We start from the raw sequence: 23,566 nt of genomic DNA on the forward strand, positions 1-23,566 counted from the left end.
CTTAAACAGTTTGGCTTTGGCTAATTTCTATGGCTCTAAGATGAAAGTGTTAGATTTCACTAGCTGGTGGATGAATGGGCAGAAGCTGGTCACCATTCTAAATTCAGGAGTGGCCTTCCTGTTGTGCAGTCTCCAACGGGCTGCTTTCCACTGTGGCTGAAACCTCTCTCCCCTTCAGGTCCCCAGTGCATACATTGCTACTCAAATGAGGAGGCTGCCTCTTGATGGGTGACTGAGTGCAAATGGTAACATCCATTTTCCTGGCAAATATTTTCCCATCCTAACTGGAAGACAATGGCACACCCTCAGAAGAGTCCCAGGGCCCCAGTGGGGTAACAGTGAGGTGAGAAATAAAAGACACAGGGCACACTACTGCAAACAGCAGGACCAACTCCAGGTCTAACCTGAAGAAATCCAAAATATCATATAAAACGCAAAGCTCTAAAGCCAAACACTTGGTCATCCTAAGGGAGAAATGATAACAAACATTTTATGTCAATGCTATTTTCTAGGTTAAGCTCTCAGCGATGGCTTTCTTAGTATGGTATAATCTGCTAGCATTTATTGCCTGTGATAAATTAGGGGTCCCCCACCCATCCCCCTCCATGCTTTTTACTGCCTGGAGTAGGCTGACCACAGCTTTCCCAACTGTAAACGACTTTAGCAACTACTTGGGACAGAAGGAAGTGAATTGGAAGACCCCAGGGCTATTTTTTATCCCCCCCCACCCCACTTATCTGCATAGGACATTTGAGGGAAAAGCAGACTTCACCACACCCTGGTTAACAATGACCCATAGTAAAAGCTCTTCTCTCTCCTAGAGCATTCACTACGCTGTGCCACGCAAGGCAAGTATTCTTCCAAGTGTCCCATGGGCCACACTTGGCCACCACTTCTTTCTCTGCACTTAGTAGAATGTAGGCTGTAGGTCTGTTGTGTGTAGCCTTTGTTGTGTTGGGAATACGTTTCTTCTATTCAAAGTTTCTTCAAGACTTTCATCATGGAGGGATGTTGGATTTTTGTCAAAAGTTTGCGCGTCTATGGAGGTCACTCTGAGATTCTTGCCCTTGAGTCCACTGATACCACTGATACAGTCTCGAAATGGTACAGTCTTGATTGGGTTCGTTCACTTGATTGACAGTGAAATAAATAAAAGGCAGGAGAAATTCGAAGTGCAACAGGTAGCAGCAACAAAATCTCAGACAGAATCAGCGGGTAAGAAAGGTTTGCTGGGGGTGAAGAAACACATATAATCAGCTGACACAGAGAAAAAAATATCCTCCAGGGAGGCAGAAGGGGTCCTCAGGAAGCAGAAGGGATCCCCAGAAAGCAGAAAAATCCAGTCTCTTCTCAGTGACTGGGTGGTTTTAAGGTCTTAATCAGACTTCCCCACTACTTTAGGGTTGGTCAGTTTGAAGACAGATAGGATGGTTGATTGGTCCAGAACTGCTGAGTGACATGTCCTGATCCATCTTCAAATTTGTTGAGCCAGCCCAACAGCAGGTGGCATGGTAGCTCAACTGTCTCAAGTCAGGAGGTTGAGGAAAAAGCTGGCCATCTTTATTACCTAACCAAGGCCCTTCTCTAATTCCATCTGCCCACTGGGGAGTCTCTCTAACTCTAGTCCAGTGGTTCTCGACCTTCCTAAAGCTGTGACCCTTAAATACAGATCCTCACGTTGTGGTGACCCCCAACCACAACATTATTTTCATTGCTACTTTATAACTGTAATTTCTCTACTATTATGAATGAATCATAACATATCTGTGTTTTCAATGGCCTTAGGTGACCCTTGTGAAAAGGTCATTGACTCCTAAGTTGAGAACCACTGACCTAGTCCGTTGTAATTACTCATATATATTAATTTCAGAAGACAAGACAAAGCAAAACCTCTTGTCCTGTCACTGTAGGACTCTTTGGCTAACACAGCAGCATACTAGGGCACGACTCTAGGCAGAGTCCACCTGGCAGCATTCAGATGCAGTCACACTGACAGCAGGAATGCTTACCAAATGCCCATTATAGGCCAGAGACCACACTAGCAGCCTTGCCCAGTAACTGGATATTTGGAGGGAATTATCCTAATGCCTTGGGCCTTTAACAGCAGCAGCCTTAGCCTTATTTTGAACTCAAGGGCCACTTTCAAACACTGGTGTGAGGCTTCCTAACAGTTGGTAAACCTCACACTTCTGAAAGATCAAGCTGCTTCATCAGAAACAGTTCCCTTTCCATCTAGCCACTTCTTCTCCAGAGCTGCCAACTCATGGCCACATTGGCTCTGGCTCTTATTCTTAGTGAGACAAAAGAAGGGGAATGCAAACAAACAAACAAACAAACAAAAACCCAAATAAAAATTGGAAGTAACAAGACCATTGTCCCTGCACTATTGGAGCCTTTACCTGCCTCATGAGAGCCAGTGGTGAAGATGCAGGTGATTGCTGTGGGATGGTCTGTATGTCAAATGTGTTGCTCTGATTGGTCAATAAATAAAACACTGATTGGCCAGTAGCCAGGCAGGAAGTATAGGTGGGACTAACAGAGAGGAGAACTGAGAGAACAGGAAGGCGGAGGGGACACTGTGAGCTGCTGTCATGACAAGCAGCATGTGAAGATGCCGGTAAGCCACGAGCCACGTGGCAAGGTATAGATTTATAGAAATGGGTTAATTCAAGATATAAGAACAGTTAACAAGAAGCCTGAGCCATTAGGCCAAACAGTTTAAATAATATAAGCGTCTGTGTGTCTTATAAGTGGGCTCCGGGACTGGTGGGACTTGGCGGGAGCTGGAGAGAAACTCTCCAGTTACAGGTGATGCCATGTGTTGGGATTCCTGAGAAGGTAAGCTGCAGCTTTTCTGGAAGTACTCACCTAGAGAGCTTGTCCCAGGTGAGGGCTGTTTCCCTGTAAGAAGCAGGAATAGGCCTACAACAATCAGAGAGAATCTGGAAAGGCAAGCTATGGAAAACCTCACCGTTAAGAAAAGGCGGTATCAGAGAAGGCATCAGCACAGGAACTGCAAAGCTATTCCTCAGTCCAGGACCTCATCTGTATTCCTTGACAGAGGATTCTCATGACCCATTTTCCCCAGAGGTGATTACTGGAGCTCAAGTGAATGCGACTACTAATAGAACACTGTCTCTACCAGTCTTCTTTTGCTTTTTTTTTTTTTTTTTAATTTCAAAACTCAAAGGGAGATTTTTCTTAGTTACTGATGGGAAGATTATCAATTTTTCTAAAAATCAAGAACACAAGCAGGTGTGAGTGGTGACATACACTGATAATCCCAGCACTTGGCAGGTAGAGGCAGGAAGATTTGTGAGTTCAAGATTAGCCTGTAATGGACCAGCCTGACTCCATTTTAGGTTTAAAAGCTATCTTATAATAAAGACAAACTAGGTTCATTTCTGTTTATGATTAAAATGCTGTTTCTCAAGGATTGGGCTATGTCCCACCTGTAACCTTAATTACAAATGGTTCTGCTGTTCTAGGAAATAACAACCATATCTTCATTTCAAAAAGTTATTATAGCCATCTTGCAATTCTATCTTTGTTTCAAAAGGTTGTTATTGTTCTGGTAGAAGCTCCACCTCAGCCCCTAGTGTCCTGGCATCCATACACCCAAAGAGTCTAGAATGTTCTGGTGGAAGATCCACCTCAACTCCCCTCCATCTCTTCCCCCAAACCCGCCCCTTCAAAGCCCGCCAAACATGGCTCCTCCCCCAGAGATGCTCAAGACCACTCCCACAGAGAATTTAAACTGCATCTCAGAAAACAGACATGTGGTTTTCCAGTCTCTTGTCCCCTGCTCCTCTCTGGAGGGCTGGAGAATCACACAGGAATACTTTACCCATTGAACCGGGGACTTTTTCTAATTTGGTCTGATTTGGATTGCTGCGTCAGTGGACAGGCTTATGGGGTGTAAAAAACTTTTCAGTTATGACTATCTGTTGTTATGACTACCTGTTGTTATAACTACCTTACAGTCGGGCCTTTGCTTCAAGAGGTCATTATGACTAACTTGTTATCCTTACGTCCTGCGCCTTTAACCCTGCTTATTTCGCCTACCTACTTCTGAGCTATTAAAACCTTGTCTCTCTCACAATGCTGATCTCTAGTACCCCACTTTTAGGGAGAGGCACCACACGAACACAATTTAAAAAATCTTGCTTTAATTAATTCCTGGCTTTAATTTGGCCATGATGATTTGGGTTGGTGGTCTTCTCCTCACATCTTTGGGATTAACACCCAGGCTACATAGAAGACCCTGCCTCAAAAACAACAAAGAAAAAATGAAAGAGTGGTGAGATTAACAGTATGATAGGTTCTGAAAATACAGGCCTTGCCACCTCAAGCAAATTGCTGCCACTTGATAAAGGCTTCAGAGCCTGCGTTTAAATGGGTCAGATCCCCTCTTCCACCAGCCCACTTTCTGCATGCAGGCCTGGGAGGTCCACTGGAGAGGGCAGAGGTTTGCCTGCATTTAGCACCACAGGGTCCTTGGCCTTCCAAACCCAGCATGACTCCAAGGACAAGCATTTGTGTATAAATATTTGTGGTCTGTGTCTGTAGTCCACTTGCCTTTTCCATTACAATTCAGATTAATCCCCCTTCCCTTCTCACACAATGAGAATGGAAGAAAAGCCTTGTGTGTAACCAGATAACCCTTGTGTGGCTCCTGTGCCCTCACCGTTTACTGTGAGCCAAATGAGCCTTCCGTCACCATTTTCCCATTAGCTGGGGACAAGGCTTTTATTCCACATACGATTCTTTCCCCTTCCACAAGGTAATTATCTAAGATTTCTAAGGAAAAACTAAAAATAAATAAATGGCATTCCTTCCAATCTGAAACTGGCATTGGTCATTAGGGCTGAAAAAGTGACTGGGGCTCACTGAATCCTATGCAAATCAGTCCTGATGAGTCCTTAACTAATCTGTTTACAAACCAGACCCGCTAGACAGGCCTCAGTGATTTTCTATCAAAGCAAAGCGGGGACCCTTTATGGGCATCTGGCTGTCCCTGAGTGGGCAGTTTAGACATAGACTCTTTCCCTCAAAGTGAGATCAAAGGCTTTATGACTCCTAAATGAGTGTGTTGCTCCCTCACCACCGGCTTGCTTGCAGTTTGTGTTTATTAACAGCGCTGTCTCAGGTTTACTTTGTGAATTACTAGTTTCTGAAAACAGTATGGCAGTTTTATGGACCACGGTATGCATTTGTGGAGATTATGGAGCATATAATACACAGAATGGCCCATCAGATAGGACATTAGGCACAGAAAATTCTCTGCAAAGATGGCAATACCTGACCATGCAGAATTCACTTAGGATTTTTTTTTTTTTTTTTTAAATAAAGGAAACCATCTGGCATAACAGAGCTAACACAAGAAAAAGATCCTCAAACCGAAGGGCTAGAGTTGGATAATGCTTTTGCTTGCCTTGGGAAGAATCTTCTTTGAAGTTGTGACTTGATTTCTCCCTGAGAGTCAGATTGTAAAGCTGAACTGTAGATGAGGGATATTAAAAGGACAGTTCAAGAAAACCAGGTATTTCCAGGCAGAGACCAGAAAAGACAAAATTCTATCTCCTGACTAACAGCACACCACAAATCCTTCTCTCGTGGTCCTTTGGCTACAGTTTTCTCTTCTCTTCTCTTCTCTTCTCTTCTCTTCTCTTCTCTTCTCTTCTCTTCTCTTTTTTTCTTTCTTCTTCTTCTTCTTCTTCTTCTTCTTCTTCTTCTTCTTCTTCTTCTTCTTCTTCTTCTTCTCTCTCTCTCTCTCTCTCTCTCTCTCTCTCTCTCTCTCTCTCTCTCTCTCTCCTCTCTCTCTCTCTCTCCTCTCTGTTTTGTTTGTTTTGTTTTTGCTTTTCAAGACAGGGTTTCTTTGTGTAGCCTTGGCTGTCCTGGGGCTGTAGTTTTCTTATGTGAAGACACAGGCCTCCACCTTCCACAGCCCCGACACTGAGATTAGAACTACGTCCTTCACACACCCCTTCCAATTCATCGTCGGAGGATGGAGCTGCCAAGAAAATTGCATCTTCTAAGATTTGTGGTGACACAGGTATACAAGCTTCAGGGTGTCACTGACCTATAAAAGGCGCTAGACCAAACTGCTGTGAGCAGATGCAACGCAGGGGACCTAGCCTCCAAAGGGGCAGCATTTAATGTCGCAAGATGGAAATGGGACAGCCAGGGAAGGCCATAATCAGGGACCATGCCACCGTTCAGGAGCTATCAGTTCTTTACGCTTTCTTTTTTGACAGGCAAGCTAGCATAAATTCACGAGGATAAAGACACATTTGTCAGACCCCGTGGACAGACTCATACCAATCCAAAACGGCCTGGGCTGAAAGTGGCACATCCCACCCCAGAGAGAGCAAACTCACCGTCAATCTTCTCTGTAAGAGTCTCTTACCGATTGGCACCGTCTCAGTGTCCTTGATGGGCCCAGTTCCGTCACTGCCACTTGGGGGGAAAGGAAAATCAGACTGAGTTCAAATTCAACCCAAGTTTAAAAAAAATAAATAAAGCATGTCTGCCTCCTCCAGACAGGATTTGAAGTCATGCTTCGGAAGTAGAAGAGGTAAGAAATTCAGACCCCAAGGCACAAACGGCAACTATCAACCTGGAGACGGGAGGATTCCTAGCAACCACAGAGGAAAATGATTGGAACAGTGAGTGTGTCAGCCCCTTGCGGCCCTGCAGGTACCAATGTCCCCTCCCCCTCCCGCACCCCTCCCCCCACGGCAGTTGGCTCTACCTTTCACTCCACCTTAGCCGCCCCTCTCCTCTTTACCTGAGCTGTCCCTGTGTCTGTCTAAAATACGGACTTTTTTCATCTCTGAGATGGGTCAATGCCAGGTAAAAATAAAAGCCAAAATAAACGAGTTAGGAGTTAACTTAGCTGAGCATGCTTTCATTAGCACAAATAAGCCATTGCATCTCCCTGGTCATCTTGGCTCATTAAAGGAACTAAACTAAACCAAGCAGGGAGAATGAATCATGTCTGGCACTTATAGAGAGCAGGCCTCGGGTCAGGGTTAGGGTCATTCGGAGGAGACAGAGAGAGGGAGGCACAGGATGAAAGGTACCTTTGCTCTTAGCATCTCTGAGATTGGAACTCTAAGGGGAAATTTCTGGATAGTCAAATAGTCTAAAATTACCCAAGTATACTTCAGATTCTACCCATCAACGGGATGCAGGGAAGTTTAAGAGGCACAAGGCAAGTGTTAGGGAGGTGAACTCTATCTTCTGCTCTCTGCTGAGGCAGGGCTGGGGGCTGCAGGCGCCATGGGGATGGGCATTAACTCTTTCAGGGCATAAGGCTAGCACTATTGAAGTTAGGAGAAGTCTTCCACTTCCCCAAACCCAGACGATTCTTTTTTTCCCCTTTTAAACCAGGAGCAACAATTATACCCAATTCCATCCGATTAAAGGGAAACTAAACTAGTGAAAGATTTTTAATTTTCTGATTTGACAATTTTAATTCAAGTTTTCTGCTCTGAAATACCATTTCCTACTGAAACAATATTTGTTCTAACCGCCAACAACCCAAATGCTAAAGTATTTTAGGCATTTATCATTTTTAATAACCATGGCAAATGCCAAATTTTGTCCTTTTGAAGATAAAACGCTATCCTCAAAAAGTCACAGGATTTGCATATAGAGCCAAGGCTGAGAAACAGGCCCAAACCTGCCCTTTGGTTTTTATGAGCCTGGCTGTGAGGAAGGTTTCCATAGCTTCCCCTCTGCCAATGTCATTTACAGAGCGGCCTGCCAGTGCGCAGCTCGGAGCGAAGCTCTGTCAGGTTTATTCAAGTGGCTCATTCTAGATGAGCCCGCCTGCCATCTCTGTACCAGGCACGACAGAGTATCATTAATAAAAATTTATTGATCTGTGAATCTATTCCTGGCTATAAAAAAACTTCTAATAAATGAGATGGCTATATGAGCAATAAATAATGTGTAACAAGAGAGAGTCCAAAAACTGTCAAGAAAACATGCCTCATGTTTTCTTAAATTCTTAAGAGGACTCAGAAGTTTAGCGCTAAAACAAACCTTTGCAAGCAGCACAGTACTTCCCTGTAAAAAGAGAGAACTGGATCCCAAATCTACGCCGCTCAGTAGTGACCTAGGATGGACCTCAGGTCTCTGGTCCTCTGGTTCTTGTATCCAAGGCATTCCAAAGCACTCCCTGCCGGCTGCTTACAAAGGTTTCAGTTTTGCTCTGCTCTCCTATGAACGTTTTGAAGGAATCTAATTCCAGTCCGAAGAAGTCTTTTTCCTTTTGAGGTATTCTTGAATTATTAAATGATGAATACAATTACATACTAAAAGGTCATCTTCAATCTGTCTGCTGCCAAGAATTCCACGTGCATCCAGGACGACAGACAAGCTAGTTTATGGGCCTGACACCTTGCATGGAATGTTACAAATCCCTATGATGTCCTTAAGCTCCTTCTTCAATTGAACTGAAAGATGGCTAAAAACCCTACTTGGGCTGATGACTCCCCACCGGCTAGCCATTTGAGAATGCTCAAGGGTGCAGTTTCCACAGCTGAGGCGGGCAGTGACTGGGGCTGTTTTCCTGAGCACAGGCAGCCTTCTGACAGTAGCCCGACTCAAATTTATGAACATGGATAAAGTTGCCGGATTCACCTTCCCTGGCAGTGTGGACAGGTCCCACACGCTTCTGACTGCGTAGAAAGCGGGTCAAGATAAGAGCCTGTGTGGAGAGAGGCACTGAAGGTTGTCCATTCCAGTCGGGGTATATGGCGTCAGATCGGCAGGACAGAGTCCCCCAAACACAATCCTTTAGAGTCCCTCGGGGAATTAATCTGTGCTATCATGAGGTTACCTGCTTTACTGCACATGCACATCAATGGTTAAAGTATACACAGGGCTGGACTTGCTACCAGAAATGCACACCTTTCCCTGGAAAAACTTCATTTGGTTTTTACAAAAGTCAAAAGTTTACAAGCTTTTGATGAAGAAAACAAAAACAAAAACAAAAAAACTTTGTGAAAGAGCCAAATTCTGTAAGCTTTTTTATTTGGAGGCTGTGTGTTATGAAGTGTAATCATTAATAAAATAAACTTGGACCCAGGCAGTGGTGATGTACGTCTTTAATCCCAGCCCTTGGGAGACAGAGGCAGGTGGATCTCTGTGAATTCCAGGCCAGCCTGGTCTACACAGCTAGTTTCAGGACAGCCAAGGCTACACAAAGAAACCCTGTCTGGAAAAACCAAAACAAGCAAATAAATAAAAATAAATAAACTTGGCCCTAAGCAAGCCTTTAAGGAAAAGAGTTTGTGCAGTTAGTGGTTCACTCAACATACACACAAAGGCCGCAGTTTCTACTCTTTCGTATATTCAAACACTCACCTGAACTCCTAATGATGCCATGAGCTGAACTTGACAGTGACGCTCAACGCTGAGAGGACACATTTCACTCCTTCAAAGAGCTCCCACTCCAGTGTGCAAGGCAGGCGAGGCAGCAACTGTAACAGGTAGCTCCCCTGACACAGGTTAACACGGAGCTATCCTGGGGCAATGACTGCCTGAAGTAGCTACAGAAAGCTATTTAACAGTACTGGCCCTTGAGCTGGCTCGTCAGGAGGGAGGGAGGGCTACTGAGCAGGCGGGGTGGGGGAGTCGCAAAGGCACTAACTACCAACTAGAGCTGAGGAGCTGGAAGAGCTGGGAAATGGCAAGGCCTAGGGGAAGCAGGGTGGGAGGAGGTAAACAGAGGCCAGAGCACCAGGGGCTTGGACATCACTTAGTTCTGCGGGCAGCATCCCAAGCCAGGGGATTTGAAGTAGGGGGACCTGCACTTAGACTTCCCTCTTGGAAAGACCTCTCTCAAAGCACTGTGGAGGAGGAAGACCCAGACCAAGAAGCAGCTGGGAATCCAGGGGCAAATTGGTGGTTACCAGTGGCTGCAGGGAAAGGGATGGCTGGACCCAAGGGACTTTAGTAAAGGGTGGGAGTGTTCTAAACCAGGACCGTGGCGGTGGCTCTGTAAGCCGGACTTTAGGAAAAGTGTGCCAAAGGAGGGCCTTTTATTTTATGAAAATTCTGCAACAGTAGAACTGTTTAAAAAACAAAGAGCACTGGCGGCGGCGCACGCCTTTAATCCCAGCACTCGGGAGGCAGAGGCAGGCGGATCTCTGAGAGTTTGAGGTCAGCCTGGTCTACAGAGTGAGTTCCAGGACAGGTACCAAAATTACACAGAGAAATCCTGTCTCAAAAAACAAACAAACAAACAAACAAACACCCAAACAAACAAAAAAGCCAAGAGCAATTATGGGGTGTCCTGGATACAAATCTGCTAAGAGTCTGCCACAAGCACTGGGGATTTAGAATCAGCATGGATGGAGACGAGTGAGGCGTTCTGAGATCTGGATGGGACAGGGCCACGAGAACCAGGTCCGTCAGGAAAGGTGGGGGCCTCTAGGCTTTGGCATGTGATTTGAGACCCTGTGGCCTGCTGGAGCAAGGTTCTCTGAATTCTGCATTAGGACATCTTGGGTAGGCTACTTCTTAGGTACTGTCCTGTATCGTGGGATGCTTAGCAGCTTCCTTGGCCTCTCTCTACTGAACTCTAGAGAGTGAGACAACCAAAAACATCTCTAGATACTACCTTATATTCTTATGGGAACAGGTGTGTTCCACTTGAGACCCAGTTATGAAGAGAAAGAGATCTGCCTTCTTACACACACACACACACACACACACACACACACACACACACACCACTGTATTAGCAGTTAACTCCCCAGTTCCCTTCTCCTCAATCCTTCACAACCACTAATCTACCACCAATCTCTGTGGATCTGCTTTCCTGACATTTCAGATACAGGAAGCACAGACCAGTGGCCCTTTCTTTGCATCTTGCCTCTTTGGCTTGGCCCATTCTCAAGGCCCGTCCGCGCCGAGGCGTGTTTCAGCACTTTGCTCCTTTGATGGGAATCTTGCATTGTGCTTAGACCACACTGTACTTATTCCACTCCTTCCCAAGGTTCTTCAAAACGCCACTAATGACCTCTAGTTTGCCAAACCCAAACGGTGGATCTCCAGCTCCGGTAGCACTCCACTTAGCAGCAGCTTTTGAAACTGACAAATGTTACCTCAAAACAAGTTTCCTGCAAATTCCAGGCCCCTGCTCTTTTTTCTCGTCAATTGAGAGGAATTTCTACCTCTTTGCTATGGTGAACGATGCTGCCAGGAGCTCCGCCGTGAGCCGTGAGGCTGTTACACACACGCGCACACATTTCCATTTGGGGGGCACAGGGACCAGAAGAGCAGGTAAGGTGCTGACTCGGGAGTGTAACTTCAGAGGAACTTCAGGAACTACTTCTCCAAGTGCTGCTGGTTCTGACACTCCCAGCACCAGGGTTTCAGCTCCAGTGCCTTCATTCCCATCACTGTCCTTAACTCAGACTCGTTTACTGCCAGTTAAGGTGTAACTCCTTCAGACTAGACTAGAGGAGGAGGAGGAGGAGGAGGAGGAGGAGGAGGAGGAGGAGGAGGAGGAGGAGGAGGAGGAGGGAGGGAGGGGGGAGGAGGAGGAGGAGGGGAGGAGGAGGAGGAGGGGAGGAGGAGGAGTGGCCCAAGGTCATGCTAGAGGTCAGTAAAGTCCATCCTTGATTATCATTTATCATTCATGTTGAAAACCACGGAACTAAAATTCCACTCTAGGCTCCACGGAGCACCACAGGTGGACCGACACTCTCCTCCCAACTGCTCAGGAGTCACTCAGCAAGCATCTTGTCTCCCATTATCATTCCCCCACTCCCATCCATATTTGCAATCTTGGAAATACATCTAGCCTTTCCATCTAGACACTGAGTAAATTTCCCATCCCACCTTCTCGGCCAGGGTCCACCCCGCCTCTCTTCCTCACCTCTAATCCCTCTCCTTTCCCTCCTTCGTCACCCCCTCAATTCTAAGACTTTTCAAAGTCACCAGTGACCTCTTGCCAAATCCAAATGACTCATTTCTAGTCCTTGCTCATTCAAGTTATGAGTAGCTTTTGACAGGTAACCATCACCCCCTTACAATCCCCCTGCCGTGGCTTCCAGGATCCTGCTCCTACCTTTCTCCCTACTTTACCAGTCCTCCAGCCTCATCTTCCCACCCACACAGAGCTCAGTCTTGACACCTTGCATTCTTTTCTTACATCACTAAGCACCTCAGAAAAGCTGACTTCCCCTCCTAGACATCCAATCTTCGTCAGATCCCTTTCCCAAAGACACAGCAATTCCTTCCTTCCACTGTCCCAGGCTACTGATTTCAGTGGCCCCCATTCTCTAGTCAGCAGCCCCATCTTTACGGACAGGATCCGACTACTTCTCGTCTCTGGCATCACTGTAACACGCCAGTCCAACTCCCGCCATCTCTCCTCTGTATTATCACAACAGCCTCCTGACTGGCTCCCCTGCACCTCACTCCCCATCCACACCCAAGGCCCTGCAATCTACTCTCCAAGCAGCATCCACGACGAACCCTTTTAAGAGAGGTCAGATCACGTCATTCCTATGAACAAAATCCTTCACAGACTCACCTTTATGAAAGGCGATCTGGAAAACGGCTACCATAATGTCCTTCTTTGTATCCACATGCTCATTTGCTCCCTTCCCAAGATGACTCTGGCCTTGGCTGTGTGACGACTTCTGCCCACACGCCAGGTGACTGAAAGATGCCTGTTCATGGGCTGGTTCTCTGTTGTTTCAGGGAGCACTTCCGCTACCAGGTGAAAGGCTCAAGCCAACTTCCGGAAGGATGATGAGTGTCTTTGAGAGAAGCCACCATCCTTCCAGCTGTCCCAGCTGAGTCAGCCCCATGCAGAAGGAAAAAAGCCACACCAGATAGTCTTGAAAAATAGTAGCTTTATTGTATTAAGCCACTAAATACTGGGGTGGTTGTTACCCTGTGAAAGCCCGTGTCCTGCCATAGCTTCACAGCCCTCTCCCTCTCGACTTCACTTAGAACCTTACAGCCTTCCTGTGTTCCTCACGGACTGCCCACCTCAGGGCAATGTACTCTGTTTCCTATCGTAGGTTATCTTTCCTCAAACGCTCCTGGGGCTTGCTCCCTGACTGTTGTTTTTTATCTGTAATTATCAGTATATCCTCCGAGAACCCACACTAACAAACCCCTCTGACCCTCCCTCTCCCACCCTTCTTCTTAGTTCTAGAGATCTGACACATCCATCACCCTTCATCACACCTGCTCCCAACAAGATGCTAGATCTGTAAGGGCAAGAACGCGGTCTCCTTTATTACTATGTTTTTAGCACTTTCAATACGGTCTGGACTTTTTTTTACTATCAGGAAAATGGCAAATGCAGTGGTATTCCCACTAACTTGGTGTCTAGGTCTATCGCTATCATGTTTCTTGAGGCTAAGGCAGGAAAACGAGGATTGTACTCCACACTGAGGCAAGTTACATTTGATGCTGAATTCCGTATCACTTACCACCTAGAAACCTTCAAGCACACAGTCATCAAGTCTTCAGAAGGGCGGCTGGAGGCTGGCCTGACAACACGAGCTCTGTGCCCTTTGACCTCCCTCCTTCATTCTTTCCCCCTTCCTCCATTAACGTATAAAAATAGTTAGAGACAAAAAGCTCCAAGAAAATGTTATCAGCATAGAAATTTATTTAAATTCAAAATAATATGACTATAGTTAGAATAATGTAATCTTTATCTAAAGGAAATATCATCATTGGCTCTGAAACAGTCTAAAGATGTAATTGTTCTGGAGTCAAAAATATGTAGTAAGAATATGCAGGAAGTGGGAATACAGAAACAAGCGGATTGAGTGTGGAAAGCTGTAACAGGAGAGGTACACTAAGACACTGGAACAATCCAAACAGGAAGACACTGTCAAAAAGCTGTCTTACCCGTCAATCCCGGACAGGAAGTCAGCAACCCGGAATGAAGGAATAACCCCACTTGGTTAACCGGACAAATTTCCCTCTCATTTGTCTTTGTAACTGATTTCTTTCCTTTTTATCATGGTTTCCATCTTGTTGACAAAACATTTGGATTTATTTGCAAAGTGGAGTAAATAAATATCCTCATCAGAGTGTTCAATTTTGTTGAAGGTGCTCAAGGATCAGACTTTTTAAAAAGGTCAACTGAGCTAGTTAGCGGAAACCATCAGGTACGTTTGCTAAACATATGAAAGCAGCATCATTTAAAACTGGGTGAGAAATTCCAGGGATTACTGTAATGTAGACAATCAAAAGCAGACAGACGACCTTTGATTAAACCCATCAGAGGGTGAGCTAGGAGAAGGCTCAGGACAGAGCCTGATTCCCAAGGGTCCATGTCCAGAGGGCGCATCAGAAGGTCTCTTCCTCCCGCAGATACTGGAACACAGACGAGAAGTCTTTCTTTGAGTAGCCTTTGGCACACATCATCCTGTATATCTGGTGGGCCAGGCTTCCTAGAAGAATTGGGGTCTTGGTGTTGGTGGCAGAGTCTTGAGCCAATCCCAGATCCTAAATCAAACAGGCAGGAGGAAGCATGCTGAGATTTGTGGGAAGATGCATTTTGGAACTGGGCTGTCTACTGCTAAGGGGAGGAGGGAGAAGGAAGAAGAGAATCTGAAAAAAAAAATACAATTCTTATGTGTATTAAGTGTGTGAGTGTGTGTATGTTTTCTCTCTTTTGATGCAGAGGATCAAACCAAGTACTTCATCCAGTAGTAGGCAAGCATGCTACCACTGAGCCACACTCCCAGGCGGTATTATTTCACTAAGTGCTTTCACAGAGCTGGGAAAGTGCTACAAACAGAAATCTTGATTTCTGAATGTCAGCACTCCTGTCCCCCAGGAAACCTGTTTATTTTGTTTTTAGATAAAAATACTGTGTATGCAGGATTACATAAGGATGTTTTTTTCAAGCCAGGTGTATTGGCACACACCTTTAATCCCACTATTCAGTAGGCAGAGGCAGGTGGATCTCTGAGTTTGAGGCCGGCCTGGGTTACAGAGTGAGTTTAAGACAACTAGGGCTACACAGAGAAACCCTGTCTCAAAAAACCAAGATAGAGATAGAGAGAGGGAAGCTTTCCAATCTACGGAAGTCTGTATGATTGCTATAAGAGGGTCTTCTAACATGAAGGGGAACACACGGAAACAGTTTCATATGTACTCTACACACCGGTACAGAGTGGTGCATATGACGACGCTGCATCCTACACAGACTCAGTTTACTGAAGAAAGACACTCAAGAGGGACTAGTAAGTACTATTTGGGAGCAACAGTACCAGTATGGAGGTCAGGAGGCATAGTCCAAGGTCCTGGTAGAGCCTTCTAGAACAAACAGATGGTGGAGCACAGAGCTGAAAGACAGGTGTTAGCGGGGTGAAACACTGGGGGCTGGGGAACAGCAGCAGGGGAGACCAGGCCTGACAGAGCAGTCAGGGGAAGGCTGGGAATGAGGAGAAGGACCGGTGAGTTCAGCTCGGCTAACGCGGAGGGGAGCAGAGCAGGGAAGGGAAGGAAGCAAGGGCAAACCGTCAAGGCCTTGTTAGACACGCTGCAGAGAGACGTTAACCTACAAGCAGCTGAAGCTATTAACGGCAGTCCCAGAAGTGACACACTGGGGCTTTACATTCTAGCTACTCTCATTATCGTGTGGGAAGTGATATGGAGAAGATCGGGAGGATCAGTGCGGGAGGCTGGGGGTGTGTGTGTGTGCAGAGGAGGCACTGCCAGGGATCTGAATGAATCCAAGACCCACTCAGGGAGTGGAGTGGACAAACGTCCCGGGGCATTCGGGAGAGCAGGACAAGTACAGCATGTGGGTGAATGTGTCAGTCCATTCGTAACGGGGTGGAGGGTGGTGAGCGCCATGAGAGAGCGGACAGATGGGTCCACTGAAGTATTTTCTACAGTTGAGACGACGAACGAAACCAAGGCAGTGAGCTGCCTTTTAAATGACTAACTTACACACAAATCCCTCCGTACACTCAAAGCAGGAAGACCTACTGGAAACCCATGTATACTTTAACACAAGTGCATTAACAACCAGGAAATCCCACTACTCCCATTCTAAGGAGTTGGTAAGTTAATGCAAGCTTATGATGAAAAACAAAATTTTACTAGCTTGTATTATAAGCAAACACAAGCCCCAGAGAAAAATCTCAGCCCATCCTTGCCCAGAAATAAAATGAACAAAGTAAGGATTTTTTTTTTTAATCAAAGTCATATTTACACTAATTTTTAGTGGGGAACTGACTCACTGTGATAACAATTTGCCTTCTAGGACAGGTACATGCTTTGCTGAAAGGTGTGTGTGTGTGTGTGTGTGTGTGTGTGTGTGTGTGATGGTGGGGATTAGAGAACTAAATGTTTCTTCTTTCCTCCCAGTTAATCTCGGCATTTACCATACCTTAGCCATGAGTGTTGTCCCAAAGCCACCTTGGTAGTTATTAGACGAGGGGACTCCGTCCATCACCCCAGGCACGGGATTGTAAGTATCACTGGACCAGCATCGTCCCGAGCTCATGTTCAGAATCTTAGCCAACAATTTGGGGTCAAGCCCTGACCTGTCAAAGGTCAAAGAAAAACATTAAATACCAGAATGTACAAGTCACGCATGACTTATAACAAGTGAGGGCATTCCACCTTTTTGTTCATCACTATAAATTGAAAGTCCACACAGAACTAGGAGGCAAGAGAGTCGCTGCAAGTGTGAGCCGGCTTGGGATACACAGAGAGGGTCAGACCAACCTGGGCTACAGAGTAGCAGCCAACCTCAAAAATCCAAAATAAAGGCCAGGAGTGGTGATGCATGCCTTTAATCCCAGCACTCTGGAGGGAGAACAGGCAGGTCTCTGTGAGTTCAAGGCTAGCCTGGTCTACATGATGGCCAGGGTTACATGGAGAAACCCTCTTTTAACTCCCTACCAAACAAAACAAAACAGAACCCCACCCCCCCAAAAACCCAACAACAAAACACCATCCATAAAATCAAAGCCAAGTGAGGAATCCAATCTTCAATTGTATATTAAGAGCTGCTGATTAAACTTGAGCAGTGGGGCACACACCTTTAATCCCAGCACTCAGGAGGTAGAGGTAGGCAGATCTCTGTGAGTTTGAGGCCAGCCTGGTCCACAGAGCGAGTTACAGGACAGCCAGGGCAACATAGAGAAACCCTGCTTTAAAAAAGCAAAACAAAGCAAAACCCCTGAAAACAGCAATAACAAAAGAGTTGCTGATTAACAAGGTCATTCCAGAGAAAACCTGCACTGTCTACTATAAAGGGAAGAAAATGCATAACCTCATCACAGAGTGCGTGGCTTCTCACACTCAAGGGTTCACTTATGAACTTTAAATCAATCTGATAATCTAAATTCTACACTCACATAGAAACGATCTATTTCAGAAAGAAATATTGGCAACTCTGGAAAGTCATGAGTCTGAGTGGAAAGCACTTATATGTATGTTTATTCCTTTGGTTTTTATGAGAGTAAGTGCAAGAGATGAACGATGAGCTGTGAAATGTGCTTAGGAGAAGTTATCATTACAAAAGACAGTATTTCCTGCGGCACACTTTCCCTTATTTATTAAGCCTTCATTAGATAATCTTGCTTATGAAGCAAGTCTGCCCAGAGTGGTGGCATATGCTATCTATTCAGAGACATGCGTCAGAGTTCTGGGTCACCTGCTGATAAGGTTACTGATCCTGATAAAACAAAGCTTGCCGGAGCGGAAACATCATTTGTTCTATCACTGGGCTGATGGCATAAATGGCTGCTCAATGCAACCCTAGGAACAGCTGCAATCTAAGGATCCTCACACAGTTTGGGATACCCAGCTTGTTAAATATCACTGAATCAAGTTTCAAATAAAACTCCATACTCAGCCATTTATTGGTTTCTTTCATGCAAAGGACCATTATAACACCACTGTCATAAAAGCTTTCTACTTTGTCTTAAAATCAATCTCTTCTAGGAAAAAAAAGATTGAAAAGAAACACTTAGATAAATGTTAAACAAACTGCACCTCAGCATGCTTAAATTGATCACTGTGTAGTCTGTTCACTGCAAAATCTGAATACCGAAACAGCAAGACATTTTTGTGATGCTAAAGCCGGGAAGAGAGCTGACAGCCCGGGATCACATGGAACCAGTGCAACACAACAGGATGCAACCAGGCGTCTGAGGGGTGGGAATAAACAGCACCCTACGTGCCACCAGGCTGAGTTTGTATGCGGCCTATGTTAGGATGATGGGTCTTTTATTAAGGATTCTATCCAACATAAAGAGTCCATCTAAATCAGCTATCAGCTTCTGTCCAATAATGAAGAGAGGCACAATAGTTTCGGTCTTTTAAAAATATGAGTCTGGCCGGGCGGTGGTGGCGCACGCCTTTAATCCCAGCACTCGGGAGGCAGAGCCAGGCGGATCTTTGTGAGTTCGAGGCCAGCCTGGTCTACAAAGCGAGTTCCAGGAAAGGTGCAAAGCTACACAGAGAAACCCTGTCTCGAAAAACCAAAAAAAAAAAAAAAAATATATATGAGTCTGGCAGAGCCCAATCTCAGCAAGTGGGAGGCAGAAGCAGGAAGATCAGGAGTTCAAGGCCAGCCTGGGCTACATTACATAGCAAGTCCCAGGCCAACTTCAGCTACATTAGTCAGACACTGAAAAAGCCCAAGGGGAAGGAAAAGACCCAAGTCTGCTGTGTGTGTAGTTACAACAGACACTTTCTTTCCAGTGCAAATAAAATCAAGCTGCTATCAGGAGGACAGTGAGACATGGCGTGAAAAGACAAAGACAGCATTCTTAAGGAATAACTGTGAAGAGAAAAAGCAGATTAGCCATCAGCTAACTGCTGTAACTACCAATGTATGCTCTAGGCAAAACAGACATCCATAAGGACAGACATTCCCAAAGACATCCAGCATTTTAGGGCCATCCTACTGTCTTAGAGTTCAAGATGCCATCACATCTAAAGCAGCGGATTTACTCCTCTCTTGAGAGCTTTCTAGGTTATGCTGGCCAGTACTTCACAAGACCCTTGACTGCAAAGGAGGTTCATACTCTGCAGCATTTGCTCAAATGGCGCGTTAGGCCTAATTCCCTAACTTTGGAACACCCCCTGCTTTCCCTGAATGGAACAACCAGGGAAAACACTGGCACTGGCTAACGGAAACCTGCTGTGGCAAACATGCCACTATCTAGAGGTGTCTAACGGGTACATGCACACATAGAAAATCAGGAGGGCGCTGTTCTCCGCTCACTTCCAAACCTGACGCTGCCTGCCCTGCAGACTCCCTTCAGGAGCCTCCTGCTCCCTCCCTGCCCCCACTCTGCCGCAAAGTGTATCATTAAAAAGAGCAAGTGAGGAGTGTTTTGCATTTCCTCTTTCTGAGGCTTCTTCAGCTGGCACATACAGAACTGACAGTTAGAATTAGACAGGATATTAAAATCAGTTACTGAAGTCCTCTGTCTTCCACTGTGCCCAAGGCTTGTAATGGTCTGAAACCAGCTAGAATACACAGTAATTGTCATTCAGAGAGTCTACCCTAGAACGTCATGCTTCACTGGAGAAGACTGAGTTTCCATTTGAAATCAACAAATTAATCCAAGACAGGTATCTGAAAGGGCAAGTTTAATAGGAAGCAGCTACTGGGCTCTCAACCATGATAAAATGTTATTGCTGCTTCCCTGTAAATTGGCTGGGAACATATGATACTTCTGCATAAGAGCCCCATCGCTGCTCAGGAGATATACAGCTCAAGCCATCAAAAGGATGACAGTCTGTCAGTCCCCATAATAACTTGCCACTGGAGGTGGTTCAAGAGTGTGTGCATGCATGCTCGTGGCTTTACAATTGCTGGGATGTTCTCTGATACAAACAGAATGAATTCATTGCTCTGACTGCATATATAATGCAACTCAAATAAACGTCACTATGTCAAACCTGCTCACTTCTAAAACACAAGAACGGTAAACGAACTTTTGGGAGAAGTAAAAAACGATGCATCATAAACTGTTAAAAAAAATGAAAAAGTATAACAACGCTTTGCCTTCACCATGGCCAAAATTTTAGGGACCAAAAGTTTGTTCATTTTCTACCTTTCAAGTATCTACACTGGTATTTGTTAAGAACAACAACTGAGTGTTGGTATAACAGAAACAGATCTGGAAAGAACACATCTAAAGCCATGTCTATTTTAATCAGTCACCCACTGATTCACTCACACATACTCACACATACTGCCACGTGTCAGTTCCAGGCAAGAGCCAATGAGACAACAAAGAAGGCCAGCACAGTCTGTGCCTGCCTACCAGGGGCAGGTGAGAGGAGAGCCAGGCAGAGGCCAGGCAGCCACAGCCCATCCGCTCCCTCAACCTCTCCCTCCTCTCCTCTTTATTTAGTCCGTCTTCACTCTGAATGCCTGCTATGTTCTTACAAGCTGGCCATGCACACATCTATTATGGAGCTTACATTCTAGATGGAAAAACAGGCAATAGAATACACACACACACACACACACACACACACACACACACACACATACACAGAGAGACAGAGAGAGAGAGAGACAGACAGACAGACAGATTGTGAGAAAGGTTATGATGGAAAATTGTCCAAAATAAGAGTCAAATCCTAACCTCAGATATCATTAAGTACTATGTGCTAAGAACTACTTTTAAAAAGCTACAAGAATTAATCAGCCATCTCAATAACCCAGTGGGGGATGGTACCATTATCATTTTATAAATGAGAAAAGCAGACATCTGTGTACAGCTGGATGCAACTTAGACAGATTAAACAGCCTGAGGCTCACTGTGTGACGGTGGGTAGTAGTGACATGACAGTCAACCGGCCAAGGTGTGGCATTTTACCAGTTAAGAAATCCTATCAACATTTTGATTATCAACCTCCATCTTTTCTGTTGGGTAGGGTATACAAATAAAAGTTTTGTCAGGCGGTGGCAGCACATGCCTTTAATCCCAGCACTCAGGAGGCAGAAGCAGGTGGATCTGAGTTCGAGGCCAGCCTGGTCTACAGAGTGAGTTCCAGGACAGCCAGGGCTACGCAGAGAAACCCTGTCTTGAAAGCCAAAAAAATAAATAAATAAAAGTTTTAATCCTCACAAAAGGGCAAACTGAGGCGCAATAATCAAGAAACTGGAAGCATGCCTGCAGGAAAAGCTCTCTGGGAAGAGTTTAAACTGCAGCAGAAGCAACAGAGTTACAGCCTCGGTAGGTCAAGACAACATGCTGCGGCTGCAGGAGGGGGTGGGCCCCACTGACCATGCAAGTCACTTGTTATCCACCAGTGTTTCTTAAATCAATTCCCAGTGGAGCAAAATGAAGAATCAAACAACAGAATGCACATTAGCAATGTTGCTTGTGTGTGATCACAGAAACACAACCTCTCTCATGCAAGCAGGGAGCTTTCAAGGCTACAGGACAACTTCGGAGTCCGAACTAGGAATCCAATTAGGAGGGAAAAGATCTAATAAACAGGAATCTCAAAGTATATTACGTACCAATATTTTTTGCACTTTACTTTTTTTTAACATTTTAAATTTTCACTAACATCCATAAAGGCTCACTGTAAAAGAGCAAAGGGTCAAGATGGTTTTTAAACTGTACGGTTTTATTCTTCTGTTAAAGAGAAAACCATATTCCAGAAAACACTAAAACACTGACTTATGAGAATGAAATTAATCAGAAATGATCACGTCACTGGAACAGGCGACTCAATTTGTAAATGTTGACATTAATACTCTAGAAAATTCTACTTGCGAGTGAGCAGAATATAAATGCAGTCGGACCACTTTGATGCTGCACTACTCTGTGGGAATTTACTACTTGGGAATTTATGCTTGCTGATGCCAATTTTCTCTTTCACCTTGCAAAGTGCAATAAATCGTGGCCGCTCTCTATACTCTATCAGAGAGCAGTCCTGTCATTCCAAACCACGTCTGTAAACCACAGAGACAAGACAAGAACAGAAGCTCTCCTCCTGGGCTGTCAGAGCACTAAGACAATGCAGGGACCTCAAGTTAGGAAAACAACCTGGTACAATCTGAAACACTGAAAGTCACAAGTTATCTTAACAGTCAAGTAAAACAAACAAGTTTCTGCCTTGTTTTTGGACTTCTTATGCACATTTTACTTATATTTATAGGTCTCTCTCCATATAACACACACACACACACACACACACACACACACACACACACACACACACACACATCTGTACATATTTAGAGTTTTAGGAAAACTAATCCTTTAAAAGTTTTGTATTTTTCAGCTTCTGGAGTGCTAGGTTCTATTACACCCTGGAATCACAGAAAAGCCTCCTATTTTCAAACATTATTTTACCATACTGGGTCATGGCCAAAATAAGATAAACTATTTTCTGATATTAATTTCCCTATGTGGATTTATGCCACTTTCAATATTTTCCTTGGGAACCAACCTAGTGCAGTAGCCAACAGCTTTCACTTCATTATACATTTTATTCAGGTGATGGCCCTACTGTTCTTTATTAGCGGCCATCGGTGGATTTCCACAAGCACTTAACCCTAGACGGAAGTTCCACTTTAATGTTTTCAATTCCATTTGTGCGCGCGTGTGTGTGTGTGTGTGCACTCACATGCCATGGCATGTGTATCATCAGAGGTCAACTTGCAGGAGTCGGTGCTCACCTCCCACCATGTGGGTCCCGGGGATCAAACTGTCAGGCCTGGCCGCAGGTGCTCTTACTTTTACCTGTTACAGCATCTTTCTGTCCTCAATGCTTCATTTGTTTCATTTGTTCGTTTGCTTGTTGGTTTACTTATTTGGAGACAGGGTCTCACCACGGAACTCTGCTGGCCTGGAACTCACTATGTAGAGCAGGCTGGCCTCAAACACACAGAGAGATCTGCCTGCCTCTGCCTCCCAAGGTCTGGGATTAAATAAAAGCGTGTGCCACCACATCTAACCCAAAGCTTTGCTTCAGAAGAGCAAATAATTATCTACTCAGAGTTTTGACAGAGAAGTATTCGAGAAACGCATCCTGAGCCAGTGATGCTCTGGCAGGAGGGAAAAACAAACTCGTGAGGAAGGGGCATGTCAGGAATCTAGGACGTGAACCTAGGCTCACCCATGCTTTTGCTTTCATGGTTTATTTCCAGAAAAATAAGAATAAATCATACATATAAATATATATGGATATTAATTCTGTTGTTAGCAACAATTAACTTTATATGCAATTCAAGCTCCAGAAAGTTTTGTTTTCCTCTTCCATGAAACTGATCTAGAGAACAGATGTGAAAATAAATATGCTAGGAACAAGTTTTTCAGTATGACAAGGGGCCCACAGCCTGAAACTGGCCACAGCACAGATGTGACGTTCTGAAGGGTTCCCACGCACAACGGTTTTATTAAGGCTTTGTACAGACATGCTTTACCATCTTATAGACATGGTTCTAAAATGTAAATGGTATGGGATATTGATAAACCAATTAGCGCTGATGCAAAGCAAATTCCTCTTTTATCTCAATTACAACATGACAACTTAATAGGTCAAGATAGTTTAACATCTGAGA

The 23,566-nt window shown here is 44.9% G+C and overlaps 1 protein-coding gene across 1 annotated transcript in view; it reads right to left on the reverse strand.

Moving 5' to 3' along the window:
• Positions 1-13,634: 13,634 nt before the first annotated feature.
• Positions 13,635-23,566, reverse strand: part of Hibadh (3-hydroxyisobutyrate dehydrogenase) — a 109,699-nt gene continuing 99,767 nt past the window's right edge. Inside the window, exons 7-8 of the mRNA XM_006982213.4 lie at positions 16,400-16,556; positions 13,635-14,502 (exon numbers count right to left, since the gene is read on the reverse strand). Coding sequence (XP_006982275.1) covers positions 14,344-14,502; positions 16,400-16,556 — 316 coding nt within the window. The 3' untranslated portion in view covers positions 13,635-14,343. The remainder of the gene's footprint in view (positions 14,503-16,399; positions 16,557-23,566) is intronic.

The sequence above is a fragment of the Peromyscus maniculatus genome, chromosome 3, assembly GCF_049852395.1.
Source record: "Peromyscus maniculatus bairdii isolate BWxNUB_F1_BW_parent chromosome 3, HU_Pman_BW_mat_3.1, whole genome shotgun sequence".
NCBI lineage: Eukaryota > Metazoa > Chordata > Mammalia > Rodentia > Cricetidae > Peromyscus > Peromyscus maniculatus.